General features: G+C 39.5%; 1 protein-coding gene across 6 annotated transcripts in view; it reads right to left on the reverse strand.

Annotated features, from left to right (window-relative positions):
- ST18 (ST18 C2H2C-type zinc finger transcription factor) overlaps window positions 1-14,967 on the reverse strand; it is a 174,414-nt gene that overhangs the window by 36,586 nt on the left and 122,861 nt on the right. For 2 of the 6 annotated variants that reach the window (XM_086472493.1, XM_086472494.1), the window contains exons 6-10: window positions 11,234-11,424; window positions 7,383-8,180; window positions 4,396-4,530; window positions 2,488-2,578; window positions 848-952 (exon numbers count right to left, since the gene is read on the reverse strand). In XM_086472493.1, coding sequence (XP_086328619.1) covers window positions 848-952; window positions 2,488-2,578; window positions 4,396-4,530; window positions 7,383-8,180; window positions 11,234-11,424 — 1,320 coding nt within the window. Of the gene's footprint in view, window positions 1-847; window positions 953-2,487; window positions 2,579-4,395; window positions 4,531-7,382; window positions 8,181-11,227; window positions 11,425-14,967 lie in introns of those variants that run through there. The other 4 variants (XM_086472497.1, XM_086472495.1, XM_086472496.1 and 1 more) reach the window with 3 other exon arrangements.

Raw genomic sequence — 14,967 nt, forward strand, 5'->3', positions numbered from 1 at the left:
CGTGCAGTTGGCAGACACATGGACATAATATTCTGTAATGGCTCTGAAGGAACCATTAGAGCTGATCATGTCAATAATCCACAAATTAAAGTGTCCCCAAATAGACCTGAATATAATAGGTTCTAATGGTCCTGGTGCCAATGATGTGCAAATTATGCATGTCTGTAGGGTCCATGTAACTCTCAAACAAAATACAACTGCAATAAAAAACATTTCCCCTTTTTGATGCCATTGTATAAAAAAAATAAATTAAAATAATTAAACCAATAAACTTAAAATAAAGAAATTCAAAATATGAATTACTGAATGTTGGAGAAAGAGAATAAGCAGAGTTCTCAACCCTTTCATGCTACTTACTGGATCACTGGAAGATTCCTCTGAAAAGCATCACAAAATAAATGAGGACAGAGCTGCTAAAAGGACGATAAGGTCAAAGTGATCTTTGATCAAGTTTCAGTGGCCAAAATATTGTAACAAAGGAACAGTTCTTGAAAATCGTTTAAAACATTTCAGCAAGGTAGGAGATTTGGTTTACAGGAGAAAGACATTTGAGAACCTTTGATGAGGCTATTGGTGTTGAAGTAAGTTTTAGTAGCATATATTGAATTGCTTTTCAAAAGATACGTCTGATGTCTTTAACGTCAGCCACATGCACAAGAACCAGCAGAAAGCTGCTTGCTAAGTGTGAGTTTAGCTTTGCAGAGTTAAGTTTAGCTTTGCAGAGGTTCGTCTTGGAAAACTGAGTGACCCCTGCAGCTGAAATCTGAAATGAGGGAAAGACCTGAGGAATGATCAACAGAGTTTGTGCAGAAGGACTTTGGAGAGACCAGTTTGTGAGGGCTCCTACCTGTGAGTCTGATCGTGGCACTGCCCAGCTTTTGGAGACTCGAGCTGGTTCTTTTCCTGGGACATTGCCAGCTTTTCAGCTGCAGCAATTGGACAACCAGAAAGGCTGTGTAAAAGCAAGGAGAAAAGAAACAAGGAAAAAAAAAAATGTTAAAATGAAATCTTAAGCATAGGAAATGTGTGCTGTGGAACCCAATGTCTTTGAACTTCTCTGGTGCCCTGTGCATCTATGGGAGCTGCTGCTATTATAGACCAGATTCATCTGTTTTTCAATCCTTAATGCAAAACTGTGAAATCTGTGTATTTGAGGTGATATATCTGGCAACTGAATCATGTAGGAGTTTTCCACAGTTCAGCTTTGATGTTTTGTGTCTGGCAAGTCACTAGTAAATTTTTTGACAAATGACATTTACTTTATCAGCTAAACCATGCATATAAGCCTCCTGCTGATTAAAAGGAAAGTGAATTTGTTAAAAAAAAAAAAAAACAGGGGTATGTGAGCAACTGTTACCAAAGAACATATTTTGTCATTTCAAGTTGTGCTTTCTTTCTTTTTTTTTCTATTTGCTTTATTAGATTAGAATATGTTTTTTTATCCTGTTCATGGGTTGCTTATGATACAGCTGATGTGCTGCAAAGATGACTGGGGATTTAAAACGAAACACAGTGAAAAAATATTTACTAGTTGCTTATATATTCTTGTAGATGAGCTTGTAATCTCTCTGGTAAAGACTAACTTTTTGTATTAAAGATAGTAACATGGTATGATAACCCTTGATTTTGGTGCGCTCACACAATAGCCAATCAATTAATCATCGGCATAAAAAAGAAAACCCCACAAAAATTCAGATCAACAAAGAAAGTTGGTTTTGCAATTTTGCTGTCCCAAGTTTGATCGTAAGATTAACGTTATGTTTTTCCAGAAGCACTATAAGGGAGTACTTCAGCTTGCTGGCTTCCAGCGGGAAGCAGTGCTGACGAGGGCCGTGCCGACAGCAGTGGCTTGCTGGAGACAGAGCGCGTCGGCTCTCTGCCTCACCTGCAGCCCGGCTGCGGTTCCCCAGCTGCCTGTCTGGAAGGCTTTTCTCAATTTGACTTTCTCCCTGCAGGCAGCAAGTTAAACAGACAGGAGTGTTCCACGTAGGAAGATGACATTCCTGAGGGTAACAAATGGAGTTAGTTTTCACACGGATTCTAAAATATTCCACTTTTTTTTTGTTTTGTTTTGCTAAAAGGGAGCGTGCCTTGATAGGAAGTTCATGCCAAGGACTACCATGCATGTGGGGCAAAACGAAGAGGCTTTGATTTCTGCTGGGTTTTCCTGCTGTAACAATAATAATGAATTTGTTGATTCCTGCCCCTTTTACATGATGATTTTTCACTGTGAAGACTGTGATGAAATTGTAGTTTGAAATCTCATCTGTGAAAAATACTAGTGGAATTTGCCATCCTCAGCGATGCATCCATTTTTTATATAACGAAAAGAAACACAATTACTTGATTATAAATAATACAGGCTACCCTTGCAGTTCATGGACATTCTGCAATGGTAGTATATAACATCGATTTCCAAGATGTTGCGATCAATTTACTCCTGAGTACATGTGAGATTTTAAGTAGACAGGAACTTTTCTGATCTACCTTCTGTGTGTATTGCGATTGCTGTTGACATGTCCTCTTCCAGTGCATCCTGGCGTGGGGCACTTTAAAACATTTTCATGCATGGCAAGAACTAAACAGGAATAAGAACAAAAAAAAGGTGCTAATAACATGCATCATTTAAAAATACACATATTAAAAAATAAGAACGTTTCTTCTTTGAACTCAGATTCTCAATTTTGTCACATTTTGGTTACAAAAGGAGAAGCAAAGAACCTACAACACAGCAAGGCAGGTGCCTCCAGCATATACCAGTTCACCCCTCTATTACTGTAGTGTGGCTTCTCACATGCATATCGTTGTTTCTAGGGACTTTAAAAGAACGAAGTTGAAAGCAAGGGTGTTACTTCATGAAGCCCTTTGCCCTCTGATTCATACACCACTAAAACAGTCAACTAGAAAAAGGGGAATGATAGAGGAGCCCCAGACCACACGGTCGAGCTACATGTAGCTGCAGGCCCTCCCTGTCTCAGGGAGGGCAAGCTCTCAGGTACAGGAAGGTCTTTTTATGCCTTGTACCCGAGTAAGATAATCTGATCTGGGTTTGTCTCCTTTGAACCCTGACACCTTCTGATCATCTGAGCTGAGCTGAAACTGCTTTAGACCAATTGGTCCTGCTCCCAAGCAGCGGCTTACACTCTCAGCAGTGGTTACCACCTCTTGGTTAGCACCACATTTCTTATGCCCTTTGATGTGGATCATCTTTACTAAGACTGAGATGTGTGTCTGCATTAAACAGAATATGTCTCTGTATATCTGCCCTCACGACTTCAGTACTGCATCACCCTTGGGGTGCACAGCGCTTCGAAAAAGCTGACTGTTCAGTCAACTGGTTCGTTCTGTCAGGGACCAAATTATAATTGGTTTTTTTGGTTTTTTGTTTTTTTTTTTTGTCAGGAGGACAGAACACATCTGACTGGAAGTGTGATAATTAACAAGCACTTGTTAATTTTGACTTTTTAGAAAGTTAATATTGCTAAGGCCTTCCAAATGCAGTAGCCTGCTTAACTCAGCAGATGTTTCCATAAATACAGTTTAGTATCAGGTTTTAAGAAAGAGAGAGCTGCAGTTAGGAACAAGGCGTTAGTAAAGTGTAAGTACCCTTTTCATTTCTTGTTATGCATGCAACCACAGAAACCGATCTGACTAACTAGGTTGTTTAAACAAATAGTTCCACATTAGGTTTTGGCTTATTATGCAGCATTTCATTGCATCACATTGCAGGATTACACACGCACACAAACCAATGTAATCAGATCAGCACAGTTAGAAATAAGCAGGGAAATTCAGGCTAAACTAGGCATAAAAGGGTTAGCACAATACAGTCATACAAGAGGGACGTGCTGTGGACCAACGCTGGGATGTACTGATGGAAGAAACCTTTTTGAGCTCAGTGGTAAGGGGGACACTGGAAATGTTTCTGAATAAGCATGCCCAGGCCTCTCAGTTATTGGCATTGAAAACCAGCAGCCTCGGCGTGCGATTACAGCAAATCAGCTCGCAGCTCTGAAGCGAGCAGGTGATTTCTGTGCTGCGTGCCTTGGCAAAGGCCTGGGCAAGCAAGATCTTGAAGAGTCACGAGACTACAGCGTGCAGGTCTGCTGGCAGGTGGGGACAGCTTGGCTCTGATCTTATTCTTCCCAGGCCACCTGAGGAGCCTACTGCTGTTTGTAACGCTTCTGCTAAGGAGTGCTTGAGCTTCACAAGGGTGGGAAGTAGGACTGCCACTAAGAGCTGAAGGGCAAGGAAGGTGTGATGGCACCTGTCCCAGCCTCCTTCTGCAATCTCAACCCAGAAAAAGTGGGTTTCTTCTCCAGCATGAGCACACACTACCCAGAACACTGGGCCGGATCCAGTTGTTATTCTGGACTGCAGGGTGACGATACTCACTTTCTAGTGGCACTCTAACTTTGTGTGGACAGCCTGAGAGACTGCGGTGGTGAGGGTACAGCCCCGTCACATGCCCTGTGCCATCGCATCCTGGGATGGGACATTTGGTTTCTCTCTTTTCAGGCCTGGGTGAATCTGCAGAGAAATCAGATAAGGATTTTGTTTGGTTTTAGCCCCTGTCTGCACTCAGCTGAGCAATCCTAGCCACGTGGTGCTCTCTGTTTTGTGCTTCAGACATAATTCCTACACAGTTTTAAGAGAGATGTCCGCAATTTAAGCATCAGTTTAGGTTTTCACACTGTGTCCTTTAAACAATGGCTCCCCCCTCCCAATACGCCATTTACGTGCTAAACTATATAGCTTTAGGATTGCAGTGTCATTTATTCCATTCAAAGCCTCAAACAGGACAGAAGCCACAATCCAATAAGCCAGAAAACTGGCAACATCAGCCAACAGCAAGATCTATAAAGGAATAAATAAAAAAGCAGAAACAATCTTTTACTCTGTTAATGTCAGACTCCAGGAAGCTGGGACAACCAAATAAAAGCTGAGGTGCGAAACAAACAAACAAACAAACAAAAAGCATTTCAACCAGAAGCCATTCCTTAAATATCGCAGATCTCTGGGCTGTAGGTTCTTTGTTAGGAATCTGAATACATGCCACTTTACATTTGAGAGGCAAGGCAAGCAGCTCCCTCTGGTACACATGGCAATGCCGCTTTGTGGAGCAGCCCACAATGACAGCGAAAACATGGAGCAGCCGATACCCTTTCAAAGGCAAGGTCTCAGCCCAGCCCCACAGCTGCCACTCTGTAATGGCCGCAGTGCGTTCCCAATTTTTGATTCGAGCACGTAGAATTGTGCAAGAAGCACCGGTCAGAAAACCTTTATTTGATTTCCAATGCAGGATCAAAAGTCTGGCCGAGAAAGGAATGAATTCTGGTCCAGAAATTCTCTTGTGAGAAATCTGGAGGAAGTGGCCGCATAAATTGCTGAGGATGGTTTTAGCTCCATCGGTGACTGGCTGCCAACAGCATTCGGCGCCGGGGGAGAAAACAGCTGCAGCCAGCACAGGGAGCAGCCTCCTTCAAGCTCGTTTTGTTGGACCGTGAGGCAGGACGTGCTTAGGGATGGGATCGCCAGAGACAGCTGAGGGTTAAACTTCCTGGCAAGACTTTAGGTCAAAAAAAAAAAAAAAAAATTAGGGATGAAAGAAAATAGACTGAGCATTGACAGGAGACCACATGCTTTTGAGAATCACTGCAAATGGAAAGTGATGCAGTTGTGGACGGAAAATAAAGAGGGACCCTGAAATATGATTTAATTTTTTGCGCACTAATTGGAAAGGTTTATGGAAAAGATGGAAAAATATAAATTGAAGCCATGTTTTTCTGATGTAGCATCCAAGAAATAAAATTAAGAGCTGATGGATTTGATGGTGGATTTTTTAGAAAAGAAAACCAGTTAATTACATAAAGTGAAAAAAATTATATGCCTGATACTACATTGACTAAAATCATATGGTGTTTATACAACCTGAACAAAGCCTAATTTGCTCCTCCATGAGTGTTACCTCTGAACTCACCTGCAAACTACAGCTAAAGGTTGGACTCAATGATCTTGAAGGTCTCTTCCAACCAAAACTGTTCTGATTCTATGATTCTAATCACAGTGTGAGGCAAATCAGGAAAGACCAGGTTCTGCCATGCTTACCATCACTGCTCCTTCCTACGTGTGCTGTGAGAAAGTCACATTGACACCAATGTGAACCTGGTGAAGACAGCTGGTCTCAGGGTAAGAAAAGGTATCTGTAAAATTCCTGCATATACCATAGTCATCTGAGCAAATAAAGGTTCATGCAGTTTAGCGAGGAGGTAGACTGATACCGTGCACGGACGGCTTAAGACATGCTAATGAAAAGACTGCTTGAGACAGAAAAATGAGATGCATGCATGTTCTTCCCAAATACTATGGGGAATATTTTATAGTTGCAACCTGTAAAAAAACTTGTCAGCTATCTTATACACTAAATGCTTTAAGTAACTACACCACTATAATCTTTCCAATGTCCACAGGATCTACTCCAGAGTAATGCTAGAAATACCAAAGTAAATCATTTATCAAAAGCAGAAATTGCAGCAATGCTGGGGTGACCTTAGTATATTTGGAAGCCCAAAAGGAAAAGTCAAAGAACAGATGAACGTATTGTTACTTACTACAGTAGAGTGTGTGCTTATAAAATGCTACTTCTTGTAAAACGACATATTGATGTTCTGTAATTATCCTCGATTGAGGAGTTTCATACCAGACAGCCCAGTTTACAAATTGAACCCAAATCTTTTAAATCTCCACTTCTGGAAGCCTGATTAAGTACTGAAAATGGAGCAATGTTCCTACAGCTTTGTAGGATGCCACAAACCATCAGAAACAATAAAGATTTTGGAACTTACTGGTAGTTCCACTGATGGTGAATGAAGCAGAAGAGCACGGCTTGTGCTTTCCTGGCTCAGAAGTGCTGGCTGTAGCAAAATATAACGTTGATACGTGAAGTAGACTGAACTCAGAAAACACATGGCTTAGGAGTTGGGTGGTATGTTTGGAAGAGGCCAATTTTTCACCCTAACCTTTCCTTAAGCACCATTTTAATGCCTTCCCTTTTGGCTGCTGAAATTTGGGAGGTATGTATTAGCGCCCTATGGAGGAGGAGGCAGAGGAGGAGGGAAAGGAGGAGAAGGAGTGTCAGTGCCAGCTACACAGCCCTTTCAGTGCCCATTACCGATCATTTCGCATAGCGGTTTGGCAGGAAGCCAAGTACCTAGCGTTTAACCTGGTTAGATGGAAGGCACTAGTGTGAACGTACATAATTAACAAAATTACCAGCTAAATTCCAGATTCTTTACTGTTGCTATAAAACCCAGCTCAGAATCCTCTATCAGTCACAGGATAAATGCTTAAGCCAGTAAGAACAGCCAAAAACATTTCCTTACGTTTGTTGCTAAGTATCTGTCTCCCACCAATGTCAATAACTTTGGTTTGTCTCCTCTCCCCTGCTAGATGCTCCAGGAGAAACCTATCCAGTTCCTTGTAGGTGCTGTGAAACACGTGCCCTTGCTCTGCCTGCAGAGCGATTGCTTGTTCCAGCAAACTCAAGTTCCCTTTTGTTTTGTCCAGCTCAACCGACACTTCTGTGGTTTCTGACAGGCACTCATTGTCGTCTTCTTCACTTTCAGGGAAGGGATTCTGAATTCTCTTCTCGAAAGGATCTGGGTGAGACTCCTGGGGTGCTCTTAGCTCTGTTTCTGAGTCACAAAGTGTTTCGCAAGGGCCAAATTCTACCTCTTCCTTCTTAATTTCTGTCACTTCCAGGATGCTAGGTTGATTACACTCTACAATATACTTCTGAGTTACGTGGGGCTTTACACTAGTTTCTTCTGAGAAATTTGAGGAGCTGTCCCACTCGTTGTCCATAATTTCAGAGTTACTTTCATTTTCCTCAGATGAACAGTATTTTGGGTCAGAAATACCAGTCTTTTCCTTTCCTTCAGATGAGCTAATCATGTAACATTCATCAGCGTCATCACTTTCTGTTTTTAAGGGTTGAACGCCGCTGTCATTTAGATTTTCTGCCACTGCTTGACTGGGTGCATCTTTTGCTAATTTTCCTGTGTTCATCAAAGATTTGGCCACGGCGTCTTGGTAGCTGGAGTAGTTATCTTTCCTTTGACTGGAATTTTCTTGCCCACCTGTATGAGGGGTTTCCTCAGATGATTTTGGAGTACTTTCCTCTGCAAGAGAGAAAGGCAAAAGCGGTATATGTAAGAATAACTGATTTTTGTCTTTTGTAGAAGTGATATGAAGATATTTACTTACCAATCACCATTTATTTACTCAAAGGGACTCTGAAATGATTGAATTCACACCAAGGTTGTGTTTTAAATGACTGCTTGTAACGTCAGGAAAAGCCCTTCTAAAATTATATCTACCTTCTATTACAGCTCAAAGATATATGAGAAATAACCACGTTGCCACTTTTCACTGATGATGAAGACATACTATGTTAGAACATATGTGCATTCAAATACATTCATATGAATACAATGTGCTGTATATAGATACTATATATAGACACACAATCTATACCATAGCTGCATATATACACATACAAGAACACACACATTTTTAAATTCCTCTTATCTGTTTTCACTTTTCTTTCATCTAAGATTCCCAAATATTTTCTCAAAATAGATCCTAATTACTTTCCCAGTCACCCCAGATCCCATGAAAGACCTTGATGTAAAAAACCTCAATACTTCACAGAGGGCAAGCTCCTGGTCACTATTGCAATTGCCACATTAAGTGATAGATCAGGTCATGCACAGGCAAACAGAAATGGTTGTTATGTACAGACTCATAAAGGACTTGTTAAAGACACCACTGAAGTGCATCCTGTCTTTATAAACATCTTTCTTCAGAAGAAAAGCAGCAGCCAGCAGGTAATAGAGGCTGCACGTAGGAGAGGTTGTCGGTGTAGAAGACAATATGCCTTTTGTATCTCATTTAATTTTTTATAAACATTTCCTCTGACAAGGACACTCAAAAATACATCTCCATCATCTTCCTTTCTGGTAATTATCTCTCTAAAATCAACACTGGTTTGCCAGGATCAAGTAAATATTGCCATAGTAACTAAAAGCATTTTTGGATGAAGGGAAGAATTTAGTCACAACACTAGCCCCTTCAATAATGCTGATTATAGGGTACATTCTTTTGTTGGGATCTATTCAACATAAACTGAAAAATTTAACATTTTACTTCCTAGAAAGGAGGATGAATAAACAAGCACAGACTGTTTCATAAGATGTGTCTGTCCTCTCCTGAATCAGAAGAACTCCAGGTTTAAATAATAAATTAAGCATAGTCTAAAATGCAAATGAAGTTTCTCTCAATAACACAGCAAGCTATTAAGAGAAAGTGTAAAGGGTTATGATAATTTTAAAGTATTATGAACTACAGAAAACAAATAAAAAGCATTTTCAGTGAATATGTCCAATTCATTGAACTATTCTCTCAATCCACTTAACTACCCACATGTGTACAATAATGATTTATAGACATTATACCTAATTATGCATATTTGGGCTGTGTTAGAGTGCCTAACAAAAGCTCTAGAAAGCAACAATTACCTCTGTTGCTTAGCTACATAGTTTAAAATATTCCTATTAAGTGCAGATTATTGTGGAGGGGAAAAGGGGGACAAAAATGCACATGTGCACCACAATGCATTTCACTTTACTGCTGCCAAACTGTTAGCATTTTGGGTCATTTCCAGTTTACATAATTGTTTGGTTCAACTGTTTGTTATATGTTAAAAGAAAATATTGATTAATTCTTATTCTTCTTCAGAAAATTAGACTCATGCAGGGAGAGGTGGCCTTGTGCACTGTGTGCACAAAGTTGTGTTTAAAAAAAAGTGTCTGTAAACCTTAGTGTAACTTTTTAGCAGCTGGTCTAGTACCACACACATTGCAGTGTTCTGAATAAAAAAAGAAGTCTGCTGTCTTTTAACATCTCAGCAAGTCAGAATGATGATTTGGCTCTATAACCAACTTTAGTCGAATAGGGTTCTATTATTTGCTCTTTTGCCATTTGGAAAACAACAGAAACCCATCCGTGGCCCATTTCAAATTTCAAAAATTCAAATAGGAAGTTCTAGTTTTAAAAGAAATCTCCCACCCTTCGAAAAAAACCCAAAAGAAACAAAACTTGATAAAAATAATAAGTCTTTTCAGTTATTTTTCTGTGTGAAAGACAAAAAATAATATAAATGCATAAAACCGGATTTTTTCTCCTTAAACAATCAGCAATTTTTAAATGCCATGTTTAAAAATTTGGTGTTGAACCAGTCTTAAGGATTCAGCTGTCCCAGCTTTGCTTTTCACTTCTACAGGCTGTAAATTTACTCTAAAAATAATCAAAACTCAGCTTAGTTTACAGTTGCATCAATCTGTGAACTGAAGCATTAACTAATCAACGGACAAGAATCATGAGTTCATAATAAAATGAGCAATATTACACTAAGAAATTTAAAACAAATGCAGGATGTATTCCACAGGTATATTCTCACTTGCCTGATTGACGATTTCTGCAGAACTTCTTAAACGAATGCGTGACAGCAAATTTAGTTTAATATTTTTTGTTCATCTTGAATATATATAAACATGTGTTAGAAAGAAAGAGCAATAAAGACATACTGTAGCTATATCCTTCTGTCTCGCCATCCTCTTCCATAATTTCCAGAATACACATTGTAGAAGTTTCTATAAATTGTTGGACATGTTTGGCTTAGCAGAGTTGGAATAACAAGTATAAAAGTGCTGAGTCTAATAATCGTGTTAAACAGAACACACGTAGCAGTCACATGCATGAAATTGCTTTGCTAAATGTTAAAGTCAACAATGTTTTGCTAAGCGCTTTTTTTTTTTTTTTCCCTTCCTAAGAGCTCTGTCTATTCCAGTGAAAATCTGCTCTTCATAAATGTGTTTTTCTCAGTGGTGGGCTTAACCTTGTTCTTTGACAGAGCTATTGGAGAAGCAGATGCTGCTCCATATCTGACCTGCTGCAGTAGTTGTCTCTCTGTGTGACCTACAAAGCATTTACTAGACCCCAGGAGGAGTCATTGTACAAAATAATTGAAAGTACGATGGTTAAACCTAGACAGAAATGCTCCGTTCCAACTCTGTTAGAAGTCAAACACATTCTGCATCCTTTTTGAAAATACTGTTTCGTATCTCCCTTCCTGTGGAATTCAGGTTCGAGCAGAGGCACAATGCACCACTACCTGGAGTTGAGCTGCTTTCAAGGACACTGATCTCTTCCTGTAAATCTGTCCTGTCTTCATTTTCTTCTTTGCATTCCAAGCTGGGGCTGTAGTGGCGGGGTTTCATTAACAAGGACTTCCTTTTGTTGACGGGAACACCTGATACCTGTTCTTCAGCTTTTCTCTTCTTAGCCATGGAGCATTTGTAGGCACTGCAATGATCAATCACCAATGATAGAGAAAAAAGTGGGAGAAGTGAGGGGTAAATTGCTTAAAAAGTAACAACATCCTCTAGTAGCGTTCTAAGGATAAAAGTGAGGAATGACAAAACATCAATTCATTTGCAGGTTCAGCAAGTTGTGTTTAGTGGATATTTAATTGTAGCTCATGTACTTGAAGTTCAGGACACAGGCAAGTCTGATTTCTTTTCACTGCTGCCAAAATTTGTTTGGGGGAAGGGGAACGAGGAGGAAGACAAAGCTAAAAAACCGATAACCCAACATCCTTAATCCTAAGTAAGCATATGCTAATCTAAACCCTGCTCTGCAGTGAAATAAATACACCCAGGTAAGGATGAACAAAATTGTAGTGTGGGTTGATAATCCAGAGAAACAGCTAAGGGGGAAAATATACCACCAGTTATACTACAACTTCCTGAGCCTTTGGCTCCACCACCTTTACATATCTGTATGGCTATCCAGTCACACACCTTGAGTTCAACAGCATAAAGCCTGTGTGAAACACACTGTACCTTCAGGACATTTTGCAATATGTGTCTCCTTTTCCATATCATGAATTGGTTTCATTTCAGCCACAAAAGCGTAGTTTAAGCTCTTCTCAGGTCTCGGTATAGACTCTGGAAAAAGACCCCTCCAGAGGGCAATTCGTCCCACTTAAAACTAGAACTATATGACAAAGAGGTGAGCCACCCCCGGGAAAGGCCTTGCCCAGGCTAGACGCTTAACTTTCAGATGACCAGTATGAGAAGAGAGGGCAGTATTTTAAAGAGGAAGATTTTTAGCAGATTCTATATATTTCTTTCAGCTCCTATAAGATCCATATACTGTCAAAGCCTTTGCTGCCGTGCTGCTGACTTGTATGGCATATAGATGTTACACCGTACAACACCTCACTAGAGAAGCCTGAACCTTCAACCCCTTTTTTTTTAATAACTTTTTGTGTAAGTGATTTGGCATTATTTCATTGTTCTCTCACACATAGTATTCTAAGAAATTTATGTAGTATGAATAATAGTGCTCATATTATATCTGTCAGAGATGAAAAAACTACATATATGAATCTGTGTAATCCACTCAATGGTTTCTCGACCTTAGGCACACCAGGGTGCGTTACAAATCTACACAGTGCCTTTAGGTGTTGGATTTTGCATTTGGCTCACAGACTTAGCTGCAAGATTTGCAAAAAACCCGTGTATGCAGAGCACTCCTATTGGTTACACATATTACAAGCTCAACAGCATAAATTAATCCTTCCAAGGTATCTTATGTACACTAAATTGGCTCAGGTTCTGATTGTTTTGGACGAAAACATACGACTAACTTGAGCTTTTTGTTAAAAAAAAAAAATACCCGTTTTTGGCTAAGCACCTTTTTGGCAATCCATCATTGCAAACATGAAGGACATGGAAATATGAAGATCTGCATTTTAGGGGGAATGTTAAAATTCTACCATATGCATCTTAAACACAGTGGATATTCTTGATCTTCGGAAAGCTAAAATGCTATGGGCATCAGGAATACTGGATGCTAAGCACCTGCTGTAGTTGAATATATTATGGCTTCTGTGTTATTTCTCTGTTTATAGTAGAGGATAACTTAAACATCATATTAAAGGTCAGAATCACAATGGTATAAGCCTCCCCTTGGAAATTATGCCCATATAACAGACATCAGGGATGGACGCAGTGTGGACAAATATGCATAATTTATTTCTGAAAAAATACTATCAAGAATTTCTTCATTCAGATTTGTGATTGGCAGTTCATACCGTTCATGTTGTTTCAGGAAAATTGAATAAATGACAAATGTTTGAAAACCCTTCACACACAATTTTTTTTATCAGCCAAAACCTTCACTAAGTTTGCTTTTGATCTTTCTCATTTGTTTGTCCAGCTTCAAGTTTGTCTCCAGCAGCTACTGTGAGTGTTTAGGACAAGATGAATTTCCATTGTTTAACTCCCCTTTGACAAAGCTACAGCTGTTTCTTACGCACGCATAATTAATAGATTTTTAGAACAGAAGATCCAATTAGTTCATCTAGCATGCCCTCCTGTGCAACACAGGTCACAGAACTTCATCCTAGCTCTTTGGCTGTAATCCTACAATTTGTCTGACTATTGTGTATCTTCCAGACAAGTTAAGGGAAAACATGGTAAGCTGTTGATTGTTGTGTTCTTGCTCACCAAGTACAACGTTTTTCTAGTAACATAATGTATAAGCCCACCACTCTGGGTTGGCACAACAGCTATTAAGCATGTTGGTTTTCCAGCGCAACTGTGAAAGCCAGTCAAACTCAAGTGATAGTGGACCAGGGTCAAGACCAACGTGGGCGTGCTATTGCCTCCTGCCACCTGCAGATAGGATCTCGGAAATGAGAGCACGAGAATCCCACTTGGCTGTACCTACCACAGTTTACAGCAGTAAATCAAAACCTTCTGCATGAACATCAGCACAGGAGTCCCATAGATCTGTCTGGAAGCATGTTGCTCATGTTAGAAAGTTTTTCCTCTACAAAAACCGGATGTATTAGCCTATCCTCAGCGTATCTTTTGCTGTACATGAGCGGCCACTCACCCAAATTTCCTCTATAGCTCCTGTCATTTAAAAATAAGTGAATACATGAGATTCAACTTTAAGTAAAAACATTCCTGACACATTCCACTTTGATTACAGGAAGATGACAAAACGCAGTTGTTGCATCTTTCCTAGGAAGTGCAAATTGCTCTCCATAGGCTGGGAAGAGATTTTTCAACTCCAGCAGAATATACTCTTGCTTTTGTTGGTGATTTATTAAACTGCTAGTTTTGAGGTTCTGCTGGAATCTATTAGTTTGCAAGAGCCAGTTTAAAGAGCCACCATGTACGAACAATTCTTTTCTACTTTACAGTGCTTAAAAGCAAAAATGACAATAAAACCAGAAGAACAACTTCACAAGTGGTAGATTTTTCAAGTACCTACACATGGTTTGTTAAGTATTTGATAATGGACACTGGGAATTTAACCACTATGAAAATAATAGATTTATGCCTTTGTAACATTCATGGCATGCCTCTTTCACCTTTGTCTTAAAAAGTTTCTCTCTTTTCCTTATGTACATTCACGCATACTCACACGTACGTTAGCACAGATTTGTCAAGCTGTAGTTTGTCAAATGGTAAACCTATAATTTAGCTTCTCTATTACTCATCTCATAAATTCAATGTCTAATAGTTTTGTTGCTATTTATCAATGGCCTGCTTGTTGTCATGGAACACTGATTCGGCTGTCAAGGTTATTTGGTAATCTGAGGCTCATAAAACAGGAGAAACTCTTTTTGTTATGAGCCCAAAGCAAATACATGTTTCTTTTCCCAATTTACCTGTACTTAAATCTTATGAACAATAAATCATTGTAGTACTATCTATAATGAACAGATATTTTATGATTAAGTTTTTTGTCAATGGCTCAGTGCCAAAACCAGTCTTGTGTCAGTTATCATAGTGTGAGCCAAGAGGTTAAAATCTAAGATGTATAAGA

The sequence above is a fragment of the Leptosomus discolor genome, chromosome 13, assembly GCF_034619465.1.
Source record: "Leptosomus discolor isolate bLepDis1 chromosome 13, bLepDis1.hap2, whole genome shotgun sequence".
In the NCBI taxonomy this organism is placed as follows: Eukaryota; Metazoa; Chordata; class Aves; order Leptosomiformes; family Leptosomidae; genus Leptosomus; species Leptosomus discolor.